Consider the following 18,687-nt stretch of genomic DNA (forward strand, 5'->3'; position numbering starts at 1 on the left):
AGATCAGTTTCATCGGGCTCACAGACCATCTTGTACAGTTCTGCAAAGTAAGGTATTACTGGCTTTAAGCATAGCAACAGTATCATGTCGACTATAACAGAAAGTAGAAAATCGTTCTGAAAATGCAAATTCTCCCCATTGTCCTCCGAAACGCAATCTTTTTGGCTGTCACGAGAATTATTCACCCATTGAATCCATGTTCCAGTAAACCTTTTTTTTAACTACATCTGTAGTATCTATTCAGATGCAACCTTTTATAAAAAATAAATAAATAAATAAATGCAACCAACGTTATCCACATTATTGAAGGTAAAACATACAAAATTATTAGCAGACCATCAAGAGGGCAATTATTAAATTTAATAAGTGATATTAGGCTCTCTATTGTTTACAATACATAGTATCGCCCACACCAAACCATAGGATTGGCTTTATTAAAGCATAACCAGTGTAACCATGTAAAGCACAGCATCAAAGCGAACTTGTAAACAAGCAGAGAGCCAGTTTCATCATATTCCAGCCCAGTGCATATGCCCAAGTCTTGAACCTTCATACATTACCCTATGCAATGAATTCTGAGTAAAATATCAAAGAAGAGCATATTTCTGTGGCTTTACTCCACCTAAATCTTTAGAACTCAAATAGAATGTATCACATGAAAATGTAGCCGTATTAAAGTAAAATTAAGGCAATACCTCTCTGGTTATTTATAATGAGGACTGCCGAAGCACCAGCAGCTTCAGCAAAATTTGCCTTGGTTGTGAATTTGCAGTTGCCACGGTCCACCATTATAACATCTCCGGCAAACTAAAAGCATCAAAAAAAGAAAAAGAAATCCATAATCAGCATCTGAGACATAATAATTATAACATTAAAATAGCTAATAGCAAAACTAAGCAGGAAAAGAAAAGAGTGACCTTCTTCTTAGCAGGACCGCAGCAATCCCGAGGGTCTGAAAGTGAGAGTCGAGATTGGTTGGCATTTTTTTCCTTTGATACTATGGTAGTACCAAATCTAGCACCAACACCAACGAATTCCTCATCTTCAACCCCATTAACCCAAGTTTGAACTTTTACCTAACAGAGAAAAAACAATTATAATTAAAGTAAAATGAGAAAAATAATCTCAAAAGAACCAGACAGGAGGCAGCCATCTCCATAGGTAAGCACTCATTCATACTTGTAGCTCCAAAGTAACTAGAAGTGGGTATAAGGAGGCTACATTCAGGTAGACTGTTATAGTGTTACACCTACTTAGCAATCACCATTATGCCTAGTTTAGAGTGCTACGAACATGTAAGCAAACTCAGTCAAAGAAAAAGAGAAGGAGACTCTTCAGATTATCTCAACAGATACTAGACTATCATTCAGAATCAAAGATCAGGATGATGATCAAATTACTGTCCACCATTATAATATTCACAATACCGGGAAACAAGAAATGAGACAATAGTAAAGGAAACTCTGCATATAGAAACCAAAAAAATAGAAAGGGAACAACTTATACAATTAAAAACAGAAGTCCCAGAAAAGGTTTTACACATGGAGTCTAATTATATTAAACTGAAAGACAAATATAATATCACTAAATGCAAGCCCCGACTGGTAGTGAAAAAACCACAATGTCTTTTGGTTATCCTGCAGTTGGAAGAAGATGCAGAAAAAGGAAAAACATATGATAACTTGATTCTTCATAAGCCTCCTAAGCTATCCACTGGAGACAATGGAAATTGAGTTGTGATTTGCTCAAACGTTAAACCAAATATCATAACCGATGAAACAAAATATTGATGGATAAGATCCCCATCAATGAACTAAGAAATACCAAAGCGAAGTTCGAGGAATCACAAATGGATTGCAGCCCCTATAGTACATTTATCCATGTACGCAAAATACCTGGTATATACAGACAGAAACACAAACTGGTTCCATAAAACAAAATAATAGAACCTAAGAAGATCATTGTAATTATCATAAACAATTCATCATCGAATTCGCTCAAATAAAACTAGAACAACATGCAAGCTATATATACACATATAACATACTTCAAAGCTCAGCAATTAAAGACAAAAACTGAATCATCAGATTTAATCTTTCAACAAATAAACAATTCAACAACAAACACCCAACAGAGAAATCACAAAAACATTGCAAAAAAACTATGTAAAATGGGTGGGCGAGAAATGAAGTAAAATTGCAAAAACTTACCAGTACAAAATCATTCTCACAACCGGGCTTCTTGGGGGCCGAATCATCATCATGAACTATGTCCCCGGCCGTCACTCCAGTTGGGCTGCTTAACCACACCAACAAAGCTGCACCTACGCAAATCAAACTCCAAATTCTCCGAAATCCCATCGGTTGAGCTTCGGAAACTTGATGAACAATTCCCCTTTGTTTCTTGCTCTTACTGCATCGCCAATTCCGTTGAATTGGTAGAGAGAGGGAGATTGTGTTTCCCGGTGGAGCGAATCAAAATAAATGAAGGGTGTATGTGTGCTATTTTATTTTTATTTTTAATCTACGTTGGCTGAAATTATTGAAGTCAGTTAAAGACGAAGATCAAAAGCAGCATTAGCGGAGTTACTGCGTTTGGACTCTGGAACTGTCGGCGTCATCGCCAATTTTTTCCCATACACTTCTCCCATGAATACATACAATTCAAATGTGTAAGTAATTTGTGAGTGAGATTCTTGATTTTGACCACATGTTAGGCTAAAAATTATATACATATATATATATATATGTAAGTAGTAATTACAAAATCATTATCTTAATATCTCAACTACACTTGAATTCCATCCGTATATCAATACAATTAAAAAATTACTATTCATTAATTCAGTGGGTTCGATTAATATGATCAATAAACAAATATCGACACATTCAATAAGACTCAAATCTATAATCTCCTATTTGTTTATAAAATCTAAATAATTATGTAATAGCATAATTCAGAATTAAATGTAGAATATCACAAGATTACAATTAAAATTATTAATACCAATTTTAGTTTTTTGTATTATCAAATTCATAAAAATATAGGTATAGGAGTAGAATATTTACTAAAATATAATAAATGAGTAATAAAAACACAAAATTCTAAAATAACCATTAAAAGGTCATTGTAGTAGGCCGCAAAAATTGTTATAAAACGAAATATCTGACCTTACCATAGTTACAGGCCTAAACTGCATCTATCCCTTTGCCTGTGAAAGGTGGCAATAAATGGGCTAAGGGAGACCAGACCATATGTTTCTCTAAATTGGACTACATTATTTGAGTTGGGCCGGATAATCTAATAGGCCAACTCTATGCATTGCCCATTGTACCATCACTATGTCACAAGTGTCATTTGATAATTCGATTGTTGTTTTTTTCAGGGGGAGGGGTAAATTACATCTAGTATTTTTATCGTTGGTGTGAAATTTTATTACATAACATTAATTTGTCACTCTTTGGAAATGTTCATACACATATATAGTAATGTGGACATGGAAGATTATTAAAGGGCCCAGAAAAATGTTATGGTCCACTCAATTATGAGTAGTAGTAGTAGTATATGTTGATTTTTCACCTTTAATATGTTAAGACAACTTATCATGATGAAAAAATCCTTGCAACCTTGTCATCTTATGTTGTCCTGTTTATACACACCAGAATGAAGGCTTTGTTTGGTTCCCCCCAATTTTTAAGAGATAGAAATTAATAAAATATGTGTGTGCATTTGTTAAGAACTTTTAATTTAACATATATATGTGGAATTAATCTGGTGGAGTCAATAAATATCAAATATATTAAATTGTAGGTTCTGCAAAATCATAAGTAAATATTTAACTCTCTGGAAAGTGGACAATACTTCGCGCATCCAGGTATCCATCGAGTCGCAAGCCACGTCATGTGACACTATTTGTGGGAATGAGACCATGTGCCTCTCCCAAGCCCTTCATCTGAGGTGTTGATGATACAGACAAACGTCCCACGTTGGTTGTAGAATATAAGTCCTAAGATCTCCTATCTAGCAAGACGTTTTTTTAAAACAACATTGTGAGGTTTCTATAAAACAACACTCACAAGATTGGATGCTTGATGTTGATGCAGCAAAAGGGGAAGAGTAGTGAGTGTTAGATAGCATAAATGCAGCAGGTGGAATGCGGTCCCTGCCGTGTTAGAATATTGGTTGAGTCGAAGCATCCAAATTAGTGAGTGTTGAAACCCCAGACATTGACGCCCGCCCGACAACAACTATATACACCACCTAAACCCAGCATCTTACCTTCCGTTCTCTACAGGGAATCCTATGGTCATCACCCACTCATTTTCTCAACAAATTTTTATGGGAAAAAAGACAAAGGTATGTGTCGTGAGATCACAAAATTACAAAAATGCCCGTCATGTATATACGTTCATTTTCGATTTTAATTATTGATTAGTTTTTCATATGGTGTTTTGGAGTGCCTGTTATAAGGATTATGATCAGGTGCATAATCTTAATCCAATCTTCTCTCACGTGTGGCATCACCGTCTTTTTTTATTATTTATTTTTGTTAAAGAAAATCACTAAATATTGTGTTTTATTTATTTTATATTGATTATTAGTTCATCCTTGTTAAGATATAAATGATTTGAAAACACTTATCTTCTAATTATTAATTATAATATATCCATTATAAATTAAAAGTTGCTATTAAAATAGATTAATATCTACAAATCATTGGCCTTTAATCCCATGACTATAACCTCATATTTACCAATTAAAGTAGGTCCCGTAGACGTTGTCAGGTCTAACTTAAATAAATTAATCGCCGTGGCGCATCGTTTTCGCGTGCTTATAATAAATAATTTTTTATATTTTAAAATATATTATAAATAAGAGGAACATATATAAACAAAATACATTGCATTTAAAAAAACAAAAGAAAAGAAAACTAATTTATTAATTAATGTAAAATTTGAAAAGTTGAATAAGATAATTATCTTATTAACTGAATGACATTTTCACTTTATAAGAAACTGATACGATAGTATTATTAATCACCGTTGTGAGTATGATGTGTGCGCGTGCTCGCGTGCAGCAAAAATATCTTGACCTCTTAATTTATGTAAAAAGAAGAAATTCATTTTTTCTAGTACAGACTTACTTTATGCATTTTGTACTTTTTTTGCGTAATAATTATGCCTACTGGACAAAAAATAATAAATTAAAAAAAGTTCTCAAATAAATATTGTACGAAAATTTATGACTATATATGAGCTATAGCGGATATTTTTTGCTATGGCTATATATGAGCTATAATGGATATTTTTGCATGTTTTAGCCACACTCATAAAAATTACAGCCTACAATCATTGCAATGGTTGTAGCCAATAGTCATTAACTATGACCATTTATTTTTAATCGTGACAATTAGTATGGTTAAATATTAATTTTTTTTTAGTCACAACTCAAGGTTGTGAGTTTGAGTCATGTGAATGTAGGTATTTAGTCTACTTTTAATAGTAGTATGTTGAATTTTTTATTTATTTTGAATTTATTAATTAATTTTGAAATATTGATATTTTACATACTGAATATTATAATCATGATTTACCACTATTGATGTATTATTTAAAAAAAAAAAGAACACCACAGACAATGAAATAATTAAAAAATTGAAAGCCCATAAATCAAAAAATAAAAATCATAAATCATAAATTCGATTATTGACTTTTATTCGCTTAATAATTTCAAGACCACCAACCCACAATAATGTACCTAATAAAATTTAATAGTCTGCTGCACCGTCTGATCAAAAATACATTAAAAATATATATATATGGATCTGATTAAGATGGCTGAGAAATTGATGATGGTCATGTCAAATTTTTGGTGCTTATGCAATTAATAGTACTACAAAACTTTGATTTTATTTACTATATCTCAACAAAATAATAGTGTAAATTAAGATGGACTTTCTTAAAATTTATAATAATTATAAATATTTTTTCGTTCTTTAAAAAATTAAGAAAATTCTCTTGAAATTATATATAATGTAATAAATATTCATTACAATGGGTTGTCATAAAGGAATATTTAGTAAAGTATTTATAATTTTTGTGAGAATATTTATAATTTTTTAAATAATAAAAAAATATTTATAATTATGATAAATTAAAAAAAGCGAATTGTAACTTACCCAAAATAATAAATATAAAATGAAACACAAATGTGGCCAGTAACGTTCCGACAAGATATCAACGTTGGAATTAGAGGCATTCACAATTTAAATTCTTGAATATATTGGCTCGGAAATTGATAAATAAAATAATTCAGACGTGTAATTGTGTGTTTTAACCGTACATTGCATGTTCGCTGCACAACATTTTGGTCAATGCGCAGCCTAAATTGAAAAAAAATCGATAAGTTTGTTGCTCGGCCAGATTTTGTTCAGATGGTAAGATTAAAATTCTACTATCAAAAAATTATGTATTTGAATAAGTTGCGTGAATGTGTGGGCAAGTTTACTATTTGTTTGTTTAGGATTTGATTCGGGTTGAGGTATGTAATGATACGACGATTTCATTGAAATTATTTATTAAGTGTTTTGTTCTGTAAGGAGGCCCGTTCTCCTTGTAATCCTCGAATTAGATGAGTGATTGAGTTGATCACTTGACCTGCAACGCACATTGTTAAATTTATTTTTCACTTAAAATCTTTCAATGACTCGGTCAGATTCACATTATAAAAGTAATTGGGATTGCAAAGTAGGGACAATCCTTATTTATAGGGGCCAAAAGTTCTGGACAGTATGGATCTATGTGTCAACTCTGAAACCCTTAGATAGAGAACATCAAATGATATCATTTTGGATTGATGGGCCGGTAGGATTAGGCCGCGCTCGATTTGGATAAAACATACAAATTTTCGTCTTATTTAGTAATTTTAGCTTTTTTAGGGTAAATGCTTTGTTTTAGGGAATTTTTTTAGATCAAATTATCCCAATCAGAATTCTGTACACTTTTAAAATATGTCCCACAATGCATCGTTGTTTGAATTGTAATTGTAATTACGCTGCCTTTTCTCCCATTTACGATAACTTTTATAATTCATAAACTTGGCATTTTATATCTTGTATTGCTATTTGTATTCGAGCCAAATTATTTATTTATTTTTAATTATATAATTATATTAATATTTTAATTAATCGAGCAATATATTAATTCAATTTATGACTAATATAACTAAAAACTATGGAGTAAATTACAATACATTCAAATGAACATGAGCCAAATTTGTGATTTGTGTAGTAGAGGAGAATCTTAGTGGGGTACCTTTCCCAACTATTCTAACAACTGCCTTAACATTGTAGGTAATTCTGCTTATAGACTCAATACCATACTATTGGTGAAGGAATTAACTTAGATGGACTTTTTTTTATAAAAAAAATTATTGGCCTGCGATAAGTTGATTGTGAGTAAATGTGAATTTTTATTTTATTTTTTAATTAATATTAGCAAATTTGGTATTTTTTTTTTGTTAGATAAAAACAAATTTTATAGTATTATATGTAATTTCTCAAAATATAAGATGTTTACGTGTAATTATACCAAACTTAAAGAGGAGAGGATATAATTGCCCTTAATTCTAATTCCAATAAATGAAAATTCCTCATGATCATGGTGTTGAGCCAACGTGACTTTTAATATTGATAATTAATATATTGACAATTTTTTTTTAAAATTGGATCAAGAATCAAGTTCGATAAATGGTCATTGATCTGACCGGTTGAATTAATTAAAAAAAAAAAATAGTGGACTCGAACATATACACACATACATTCACACTGATTTTTTCTTTTCTTAGTTTCGATTTTATAGTAAAAATCTAACCGGTCTCATGATCAATTCCCAATCAAACTGTTCAGTACGATTCGATTTTAGAAACAATGATATTAGCAGTTGATGACTGAAGTTCCCATTATATTTGTAATCGATTAATTAAAAATAAAGTATCTAATAGAAAATCCAGTAGTTTCTTTCTTCTTTATTTAAATCAACAATTATTATATTTAAAAAGAAACAAGTGTACCAGAAAACTTAAGAACTCATGAGGGACAACATTTATTAATGTCTGTAATAATAGTAATAATAATAAAAAAGAAATGAGGACCAAACCAAATAAACAAAAGATAGTAGGATGTGAGATATGACAGCACCTTGTCACCATGCTCAGACTGCATATTAAACTACAGCAACAGGATTACAATAATCACAGTTCTTGTCCACAACTTGAGACAAATGACACAAGAATGTAATAAAAAAAACAGGGGGTTGAAGATGTTTCTTGAGTTGAAAGATTTGTAGTGTTGAATGAAGCAAAGCAAGAACCAAACTGGTATTGCTGCTTTTTGTGGCCAATATACAGTCAATGTCACACCCCTATTCATAAATTAATGCTAGTTGTAGTAATCCAAATGGATGCATACAAACAAACAAATGATGCTCTTTTTCCTCTTCTTCTGTGGCATTTTTCTCTTAATAACCTGTATTCTCACAAGCCCATTTGAGGGTACACCCCCACCCCCCACCCACCCACACCACCCCCGGTTTTCTGCTGGTTTTCTTGCTTAGAAAGTGTGTTTGTTGCTTCTTGGGAAGTGTTGGAGAGGAATATTTATCCTTGGAGAAGTTTTAGTTCTAGTTCTAGCTCTAGCCCAGAGAAGTTGATAAGGTTTGTTGAATTAAGGGTCATGGAAATGGTTGAAAGTGTGGAGCTTTTTGAGAGAGATTCATTTGTTTGCATCCCATTTGTTTGAAGAATGTTTTCACTTATGTTTTCTGCCTTTTTGTTGTACAGTTTGTGAGGTTCTTGGAGTGTTTTGTTTATGACAACTGAGTTGTGTAGTGGGGATTAGTGATGGAGAAGAGATCATCAAGAATTCCAGAGCTGAGGCAGAAGACTGAATTGAGCTGTATGTTGGGATTGTTTAGTATCCTTGAGTCCTGCCAAGGCCGTCCCAGTCGTAAGCTGATCGCCAACGGAAGGCCACCCGTGAACAGACACATTATTGGTATAAATCCTGAATTTGAATTCATACTGTAGTATTGAGAATCTAAGTATGGATTCATCTTGGTTGTTGTGGTTGGTTCTTGAGTGAAATTTGGTAGGTGACGGTATTAATAAATAATACCAAGAACAGTTGACTGTATTCATATCAACTGGTAATTTTAGGACAGTAGTAAATTTATTGGCAAAAGATCAGCTCAACCTTAGAGAATTTATGTTGTCCAGAGGCTGCACATTGTCTTGGCCTTCTGCTGTTGATCATTTGCTATACGGTTGTACTAGTGATGTAGTTTTAGCATTTCTCTAACAAGTTTGAGATTGTAATTGCAGCAGATTGTCCGAGAAAGATTGACCAGATTGCAAGCTTTGATGAAGAATGTCGAAAAATTCAAGTAAGCAGTTTTAAATAGTGTTTTTCTTGCATCATAGTCCACTTTTGTGGTTGATGGTGTTGCTGTTCTTGAGACTCTTGCAAAATTTCCTGGAACATGTTCTCATGGTAATTTAACTAGGAAGTGCAAAAGGAACAGATCTACTTCAAGTAGCAGTCGAGGAATCCATTTAACCTTCTCTCCTCATCTGTGATTTAGCTCAAGTGCAAATCAGTTGATCATTTTACGGATAATTATGTTTACGTTCTTGCAATCATGATTAAAATTACAGAAATTGTGCTTCCTGTTTGAATAATTACACTAAAACCCGTTGCCTGTGGTAATTTTATTACCCTGTCACCGTCTGTTAGCTATGTTTATTATTTCCACACTCCTGTTAGTGATATTTTCAGTACACTGAGTCCTTCCAAGTATAATGAGACTAATATGGAAATGTGTGTTAGTCCAATTATTCAAATTGTATGGGTGGTTTTTGTAATTCAGTCGTAATTAACGGGTTATTAGTGTAAACACTTTAAAAATATTTAAGTTCGAGAAAATCAAGGTATATTTACATGCGAGATACGTGGATCCATCCTTGTACTCCCTCTGTGTCCTTTTAGAAGTACTTTATAAGAAATGATCAAAATTTTCATCGTACTTGCTGATGCTTCAAATTGCTTCCTTGACTTCAAATAATAAAGTAACTGAGCATTTGTTTTGCTTCAGAATGAAGCAGCCTTGGCAAGTGTTACATTTGATGCCAGTGCCAGAAATCTCATTCAAGAAGATCTGCCCATTGAGAAGCATAAAAGCAATCGAAACACGGTCGAAATGAACTCTGAACATGTTGATCGTCTCGTGAAAACTCACAAGAGGGCAAGGAAGAGCAGCCAAAAAGCTTACCAGCCGTCTTCCTGTTGTTTGAACAATGCAGCTAGCTCAATCCACCAGCTGCCTTCAACTCAGAATCACCTGGAGAAGAGTGTACTTTCAGGATGTTTCGAAAGAAGCATCCGCCTTGGAAAGTACGATCAGGTTGATGAGATTAGCATGCAGCAAGTTCACATGAGAGCCAAAGCTCTTCTTGATCAGATGTTTCTTGAAAGAAAGTTCATCAGTAATGCACGGACAAGCTACGAGTTCAATTCCTTCTCTGAGGCATTGGAGATGTTGAATTCAAGCAAAGACCTTTTGCCAGAACGAAATTCTCTGCTAGCAAGGCACATTAGGGAGTTGCCGTCTTCTCAAACAGCGGTCAAGTCAGCACCAGATGCTAAACTCTCAGAATATGAGGGCCTACACACAAGTAGTTCTGGAAAACCTGGAATTCCATTGGCAAGCCAAAATGGAAAACCAAACAAGCAGTATCAGTGTCAATGCTCATTGAATACGAGTTTTACAGCACAGCCTTTGGATAAGATAGTTATACTGAAACCATTGCCACAAAACGCAAAATATTCTCAAAACAGCACTTGCCATTGCTCATCACTTCAGGCTCATAAAGGATCGAGCAGAAGAGTATTGGATGCCAGAGCATCATCCTTCTCTTTCAGAGGTATGAAGAAGAAACTGAAACATACGTTTGGAGGCACCAGAAAAGGAATGGAACGCACTTCAGCTATCCTTTCTCACAGTCAATCAACTCTGGAAATAGAAGATGAGTGTACCTGTCGTGGAGTGGATTCCAGAAAGTCTTTTAATTCGTTCTCGAACACCAAGATAAAGGAAAAGCTACACAGGGAGCAAGAACCGAAGTCCAATCAGGGTTCTGATAATGCTTGTTTGACTAACAAAGTGCGTGAAAAGTTAGACATCTCAAGTGGCGGATTGTCTAAGAAACATGAATTTGATGTCATTTTGGAGGCAAAAAGGCAACTTTCTGCAAGATGGAAAAATGTAAATGCTGTAGAGACCATGACAAACATAAAATCTCCAAGAACCCTGGGACGGATTCTATCCTCACCCGAGCATGATTTCTGGCCCCTTAGCCCAAGAAGGGACAGCCAATATTCTTCTGGTTCTGCACAGATGAGATTTAGTCCTTACAACCCCTCTCCCAGAGCCACTGGAAGCAGTTCCCAAGTACCAAATGGAAAAAAAAGGGCTTGTCTAAGTCCATTAAGACCAAACACAGAGGTTACTTCAAGTGATGATTGTAACAAATATGACGATACATCACAGATAATGGATACAAAGACAAGCTCTCCAATTCCAAGGACTGATGAAGAAGCACATGGCATGAATGTTTCTATGACAGACTACACGAAATCTAATGGTAGGAATGATCTTGTTTGCACACATGCTTACTAGGATTTTAATGAACGGCTGTTTTAACCTGTTTGGCATGTTTCTACAGGCAAAAAGAAGATTGTAGAAATGAATGGCATCCTGCAACCTGAACTTCATGGTCCAGAAGTTCCCAGTGGAATAAACAGCATGGATGTTACCAATGACACAACTGAATTACATAAGGATGATGAAAGTGTAATGAATTCCGTGGTGAGAGCTTCATCTGTTATTCTGTTTGAGGCCATGAATATGTAAAGCTTCAAACCTCACGAGTTTTTTCTTTCTGTTTTGAATGACTTAATAACCTGCTAACATGTTTTTGCTTTAAAGGATTCACTCTCTGAGAATGAGGCATTTACATCAACAGTGGATGATCTTCCATCTACTCCTTTGAGCATCCACCGGTTAGACGTGGCTGACAGAATTAAATATCAAGAAGAGCACCGAAGCCCAGTTTCTGTCCTTGAGCCCTTTTTCTTAGAAGATAGTAACAGTCCACCAAGCATTACCCTTCAAACAGGTAAACTCGACATAAATAAGATTATATTACATTCCTCACTGGTGTCAGATATCAACCTTGCTAATCATAGCTCGGGAACTTTTGCAGACAGACGGCAACTGAAACCACTTCGTCTCGACTTTCAAGAATGCTCGTCAGAGTCATTCCACCCTGACCCACCAACCAGTGCAAATTCCTGCATAGAAGAGCAAGATCCTCTCTCTCAGTACGTGCATTTGGTGTTGCAAACTTCTTGTTTGGATTGGGATCAGCTATCAGAAATCAGCTGTCTACCTGAAGAGCTTCTCGATGAATCCTTATTTGATGAAGTCGAGTTTCTGCCTCCTGATTGTTACTTTGATCCCAAGCTTCTATTTGATCATATGAATGAAGTATTGCAAGGGATATACCAATCCCATTTCTGCTCTCCTCCTTGGCTAGCATTCACAAAACCGAAAATCAAGTCTGTGCCACTAGCACAACTTGTGCTTGATGAGATAATGACAGAAGCCGACTTTTATCTACTTCCTCGGACAGAGAAAAGAACAATGGACCAGCTTGTTTCAAAAGACGTGGCAGCTTGTAGGTCATGGCTTGATGTTCGGCTCGATACTGAGCAAATCGTGATCGATGTTTCAGAAGACGTTCTAGAGGAATCCATACTGGATATGCTACTTGAGTTTCATACATGAAACCATTGGTCATATTATTAAAGTTTCAATCTCTTTTCCTTTGAGTAAAAAGAAAGAAAATAACATATAGCTGACATTTTTCTTTCATTCTTTCCCCTCTTCTCTTTCTTGGTCATTACATCAATCTAGGAGGTCTAAGCATTTGTAAGACTGGTTGGTTGTATAAATCTGATATATTTCCTACATCAAAAGAGTTTGAATTATTCAAGGGAAAACTAACTACTTCTTTATAGTATATCATAAATTTCTAATTACTTTTACTTATCTATACTATGTATTAAGGAGAGCGCCTCTTTTGTGTTTTTCCTTTTTTTGGTATGTTTTTTATATTTAATTTTTCCTCTAACTTCCCACCTCCCTATTATCTTCCAATAGCTATTTCTTTTGTCTTTAATTTTTATTCATCTTTATTTTGTCACAAATGTTTTACAAAATTTAATATTAACTTATAATTTTATATTATATTTTATGTTATTTTAGATTTTAGATAATAAGATTTTATAAATATTTTATTTTGAATGATATTTATAAAAGTTGCACACAAAGAGTGTGCCACAAATTACTAACGAGGGATATTGATAATTTCTCAAACGATAAAAATATTTATAATTATGATAAATATTAAAAGAGTTTATTGTAATTTACGCTGTAGATAAACAAGAATTGTATAAATGATTCTTTTGCCAAAATTTCATAGACAATAGAGAAGAGAAGTAAATAAAGTATGTTTTTATTTTTTCTAAAAACAATTAAATTTTGAAAAAACTTTCTAAATTTTTTTCTTATTAACATATATAATAGGCCTAAAAAAAGGAAAATTCTAAAATATAAGGTAAAAAAAATAATTATTAACTTTGATTTAAATTCTATCTTGCAAAAGTAAAATATCATGATTTTTCACTTGAGATATATTATATTATTTTATATATATATATATAAATAAATGAAAAAAAACTCTTTCCGCAGCCATTCCCGCCACCATAGAAAAACCTCTTGCAAAACCCTAGCCTCCTTTGGCCTTAAACCTCTCCCACATAACTCGCTGCAAGAACCCCATAATCTCTGCAAGAAATGGATGCCCAAGACGTGAAATCGAACCTGGTTCTGATCCTAGACTTTGGTTCTCAGTACACCCATCTCATCACAAGAAGAATCCGGGCACTCAACGTCTTCTCCCTCTGTGTCAACGGCACCTCCTCCTTAAAATCGATCGCCGATCTGAACCCGAGTGTTATCATTCTATCCGGTGGTCCGCACAGCGTTCACGCGCCGAACGCGCCATGTTTTGCACCTGGGTTCATCGAGTATGTGGAGTCGAACAAGGTTCACGTTTTGGGTATATGCTATGGGCTGCAACTGATTGTGCAGCAACTGGGGGGTGAAGTTAGGGTAGGGGAGAAGCAGGAGTATGGAAGGATGGAAATCGCGGTGGAGAAGGCGGTTGGACTGTTTGGGAATAAGAAGATTGGGGATAGGCAAAGTGTGTGGATGAGTCATGGCGACGAGGCGGTGAAGTTGCCGGAGGGATTTGAAGTTGTGGCTAGGAGTAGACAGGGGGCGGTGGCGGCGGTGGAGAATCCGGGAAGGAGGTTTTATGGCTTGCAATATCATCCTGAGGTATTGTTTGGATGACCCTTTGGATATTTTCTTTTACACTTTGGAACCTGATGGATTCTTGGCTAAAAGGTAGGATTGCTTTTGGTGTAAAGTTGGAGCTTGTGGTGCTTTTTTCATGATAGCATACATGTATATGTCTCATAGGATAGTGTTGGAAAAAAGAATGTTGTTCCTTTTGTTCGGACTTCGAAGTGAGTTAAACTCTTTATGGATGGGGTAGATGTGTTTTGGTTGTTTCTTTCCCGGGGGGGGGGGGGGGGGGTTTTTTTTTTATTTTGTCTTAATGACATATTAGTGTGTCTGAGAATATGTTAATACAGATTGTCTCTTGTCCCTCCCTCTTTCAACTGTACTTCTTCATGAACTGAAGTTGAGCCGTTCTTTGGAAGTTTTGTTTCATGTGGCTGAAAAATGCTGATTTGTAATTCATAACTTTACAAATCACCAAGGGCTACCAGGAACTAGCTCAATATCCTTTCTTACCTAATACTTTTGGCTCTTTTTCCTCCAAAAAATTGAATTGATAACAGACTAGACGTTTGTTGATGGATGATGAAACACTGTGCTACTTGAGAATGTTTCCATGTTTGCATGAAATTGTGGATTTGTTCAGACAGTTTTGCCAATAAAATTGTCATTTTAACAGAAATGCAGAGTAAATGGTGTTTTTCTCTTTCTTGGCTTTCCAATTCACATCGTATTTAGCTTGAAAATGAGGCAATGCTATTTACAATTCTGATGTCCTTTAGCTTGAAAGTTGATAACTTTAATGGTGTGTCTGAGATGAAAGATGAATGGTTGAATTGGTGGAGTTTGTCTTAGTTCCCGTTCTGGATGAATATTTGAATTCTGACATTCAGATTTTAAGGGACCAAGTATCCATGTTAATTCCTAGAACTGTTGGGGTATCTAATCCAGTTTTCTTGTCTCTGTGTCAGCGTGTTTTCTTTACTTTGAAACGCTGTCCAACTGTGGGTTAGTCTAGCCAACAGAGTATGGACCACTCTGTTCCTATGTCTAATGAAAACAAAGGGAAAATTGTTTCATTTTGTTGTAGGAAGTCAAAGAGTTTCCTTTTGACCATCTTATGAAACGTCTGCAGGTAACACATTCACCAGAAGGAATGGAGACACTGAAATATTTCCTCTTTGATATATGTGGAGTTACTGCTGGCTGGAAGATGGAAGATGTTTTGGATGAAGAATTAAAAGTCATCAAGAGCACAGTGAAACCTGACGATCATGTAATCTGTGCATTATCTGGTGGCGTGGACTCCACAGTTGCAGCAACACTTGTCCATAAGGCAATTGGAGACAGGCTTCATTGTGTTTTTGTTGACAATGGATTGTTGAGGTAAGAATTTATGTTAGAGGATTCATTTGCATTGGCTTACTTTTTCCTTTGGGTTTTCTGAGAATGAATGTGCTTTCACTAGGAGGATGAGATAAGTTTTATATATATATATATATATGCAGAGAATTTATAATTTGGTGATTTGTTTTATATATATTCTAAATTTGATTTCTTATATTTTTTATCTGTATAGGTGGAGGGAAAGGGAGAGAGTTATGGAGACCTTCGAGAAGGATCTTCATTTGCCTGTTACTTGCGTTGATGCTTCAGAGCAGTTCCTCAGCAAGCTAAAGGGTGTCACAGAACCTGAAAAGAAAAGAAAAATCATTGGAAGCGAATTCATTAGTATCTTTGATGCTTTTGCCCACGATTTAGAGCAAAAAGTGGGAAAGAAACCTGCTTATTTAGTTCAAGGAACCTTGTACCCTGATGTGATTGAATCCTGCCCGCCCCCTGGAAGCGGAAGGACCCACTCTCACACAATCAAAAGCCATCATAATGTTGGAGGGCTCCCCAAGGACATGAAATTAAAGCTCATTGAACCACTTAAACTTCTATTCAAGGATGAGGTATTCGATTCTTTTTCTTTATAACTTTGGCACAATACATCTTATTTTTGTTTACTTCCCCACTGATATCTGCTCGGTAGGTTCGAGAACTTGGAAAGATTATGGGTGTTCCACAAGCCTTCCTGAAGCGCCACCCATTCCCTGGGCCTGGCCTTGCAGTACGTGTCCCTGGTGATGTTACTCTAGAAAATCGCTTGGACATCCTACGGAAGGTATATAAAACTTGTGTCTTTTAAGCATGTGAAATATGGAACTGGAGTTGATATATTTCCTTTCAACAATCTATATCAGGCTGATGAAATTTTCATTCAAGCCATCCGAGATGCTGGTATTTATGACTCTATATGGCAAGCCTTTGCCGTGTTCATGCCAGTGCTAACAGTTGGAGTTCAAGGCGACCAAAGAACGCATAGTTATGCCATCACACTTAGAGCAGTCACAAGTCAAGATGGAATGACTGCAGATTGGTATGTATTTCCCTTTCAGATTAATCAATTTTGCTTCAATCATAGGTTTAAACACTTGTTTAAGATGACGAGAAGCAAATACCAAGTCATTTCCGATTGCTCTTGGCAAACGACGGTCACTGACTCTATCTTTGATTTGCTAACATCCAGGTATTACTTCGATCACAAGTTTCTTGCCGACCTATCGACAAGGATTTGCAATGAAGTTCCCGGCGTAAATCGGGTTCTTCTAGACATCACATCGAAGCCTCCATCAACCATCGAGTGGGAATAGCGTTTATATCCATGTTTAAGGAGTTTTTGGCTTTCCAAAATTCTTTTCACGACTTGTGCAAAACAGAGTGTATTTCTGCCACTTTTGCAAGTTGTTGTCTTGTGTATGCCATGCTTTAGTGAGTATTTTGACTAAATGTCTCTGTGGGTTGCCAGTCCAACAACCCAAACTTGCATTCTCAGTGTAAATCATAACGCATCATGCACACAAAATTTCGTCAAGAATTCAGTTGGATTAGAATTTGGAGCGCATATTCCAAGACACAGAGAAATGAAATTCAATTTTTAAGAAATGTAGCAGATCAGAGAAGAAAACTCAAAGGCAAGGGTTCCCCTTTGGATTATCATTTGTTTAAGATAGCCGTTTCAAAAGCAGAGTTTGGTATTCGAAACACTTCAAAAGTCAATTATGGATAAATATGAATTTTCATCAAATTTTTTACTAATATTAATAAATTTGATAAATTTTAATTAATAGAGGGATCTATTTGTTAAGCAAAAATAAATATCAAGAACATTATATGTAATTTTTCAAACTATATGAAGCCTACATATAATTATACCACATCTTAAGAAAAAATAATGTAATATTTATCCTTAAATTATAATTCAATAACGAGCCATGAAAAAAGGTGGTGGGGTCAAAAGGACTCATTGATGATACCTACGTCGGTCTTTCTTGCCCTTTACTTTACTACCTCCACAAGTTGCCGGTCCCCTAAACCTTAAAAGCAGACAACATTTTGTTTGTCTTTCTTTTTTTCATTCAATAAATAGAGGAATACAATATAGGAAGACCCAAAAATTTAATTAAGAAAAGGAAAAAAACATGTTGTCCACATGTCCATTTGTAATTAAAAAAAAAAGTTAAATAAAAAGAACAACTTTCGTAGTCAACATATCATGACGTACCAAGAAAGTAAAATACATGTTCATCGTTCAAAAGAAATTAAAAAGAAAAATTGCATGGGAAATGAGAATATATATAATAAAATCACCTTATATTGTGGCATTTTTATATATTGGCATGAGATTTTTTATTTCTTGGTCGGAACTATATAATTTTAGGGATAATTATACTCTTTTCTCTTGAGATTTGATTTAATTACATGTAAATTTTATGTGATTTGAAAATTTACATCTAGCATCTTTAAAATTTGCTTCCGTCAAACAAAAAAAATTATATTTAACCTCGATTAACTTATTACTGACTTATTGTAAATTAAATAATTTTTTTATAATTAAATTACCTTTATACGTCTTCACGCGTTAATACATGTTAAGAAGTATATTTTCACGATTATAAGGTAGTTTAGTTCGAAAAAAATTATTTGACCTACAATAAGTCAGTAATAAGTAAATATCGATTTTCATTCAGTTTCTTTGTTAACATCAGCAAATTCAGTTAATTTTGACCAACGTGAAACTTATTTATTAGACCGAAGCAAAACTCAAAAGTATTGAATGTAATTTTTCAAATCATAAGAAATCTACGTGTAATTACAC

At 34.5% G+C, this 18,687-nt stretch overlaps 3 protein-coding genes across 4 annotated transcripts; 2 read left to right on the plus strand and 1 right to left on the minus strand.

Moving 5' to 3' along the window:
• On the minus strand, positions 3-2,695 carry LOC110012176 (signal peptide peptidase-like 2; the record flags this gene model as incomplete). Its single annotated transcript, XM_020694992.1, has 4 exons — positions 2,211-2,695; positions 918-1,076; positions 696-807; positions 3-40 (listed from the first exon to the last, which is right to left on the minus strand). Coding segments are annotated over exons 1-4 (459 nt in total), but the record flags the coding sequence as incomplete, so codon positions are not given.
• Positions 8,317-13,106, plus strand: LOC105164082. Of its 2 annotated transcripts, none has more exons than XM_011082643.2 (7): positions 8,317-8,712; positions 8,839-9,052; positions 9,382-9,440; positions 10,149-11,697; positions 11,779-11,921; positions 12,042-12,231; positions 12,319-13,106. In XM_011082643.2, exons 2-7 carry the CDS (start codon positions 8,899-8,901, stop codon positions 12,900-12,902), a joined length of 2,679 nt encoding a protein of 892 aa, XP_011080945.1. In that variant the 5' UTR covers positions 8,317-8,712; positions 8,839-8,898; the 3' UTR covers positions 12,903-13,106. The 2 variants fall into 2 exon arrangements, with proteins under 2 accessions (XP_011080945.1, XP_011080944.1); XM_011082642.2 differs by having other exon boundaries at positions 8,319-8,712; positions 9,379-9,440.
• Positions 13,845-17,357, plus strand: LOC105164083 (GMP synthase [glutamine-hydrolyzing]). Its single transcript, XM_011082644.2, has 6 exons — positions 13,845-14,519; positions 15,622-15,872; positions 16,066-16,441; positions 16,522-16,653; positions 16,733-16,908; positions 17,059-17,357. The coding sequence occupies exons 1-6, from the start codon at positions 13,974-13,976 to the stop codon at positions 17,180-17,182; spliced, it is 1,605 nt and encodes a 534-aa protein (XP_011080946.1). The 5' UTR covers positions 13,845-13,973; the 3' UTR covers positions 17,183-17,357.

Source organism: Sesamum indicum, linkage group LG6 (assembly GCF_000512975.1).
Source record: "Sesamum indicum cultivar Zhongzhi No. 13 linkage group LG6, S_indicum_v1.0, whole genome shotgun sequence".
NCBI classification, from domain to species: Eukaryota; Viridiplantae; Streptophyta; class Magnoliopsida; order Lamiales; family Pedaliaceae; genus Sesamum; species Sesamum indicum.

Excerpts from the sequence above, each read along its gene's own strand:
- LOC105164083 (XM_011082644.2), top strand. The coding sequence starts at position 13,974 with ATGGATGCCCAAGACGTGAAATCGAACCTGGTTCTGATCCTAGACTTT. Across the intron at positions 15,873-16,065 it reads GTTGACAATGGATTGTTGAG|GTGGAGGGAAAGGGAGAGAG; the intron begins GTAAGAATTTAT and ends TTATCTGTATAG. Across the intron at positions 16,909-17,058 it reads GATGGAATGACTGCAGATTG|GTATTACTTCGATCACAAGT; the intron begins GTATGTATTTCC and ends GCTAACATCCAG.
- LOC105164082 (XM_011082642.2), top strand. The coding sequence starts at position 8,899 with ATGGAGAAGAGATCATCAAGAATTCCAGAGCTGAGGCAGAAGACTGAA. Across the intron at positions 11,698-11,778 it reads AGACTACACGAAATCTAATG|GCAAAAAGAAGATTGTAGAA; the intron begins GTAGGAATGATC and ends ATGTTTCTACAG. Across the intron at positions 11,922-12,041 it reads AAAGTGTAATGAATTCCGTG|GATTCACTCTCTGAGAATGA; the intron begins GTGAGAGCTTCA and ends TTTGCTTTAAAG.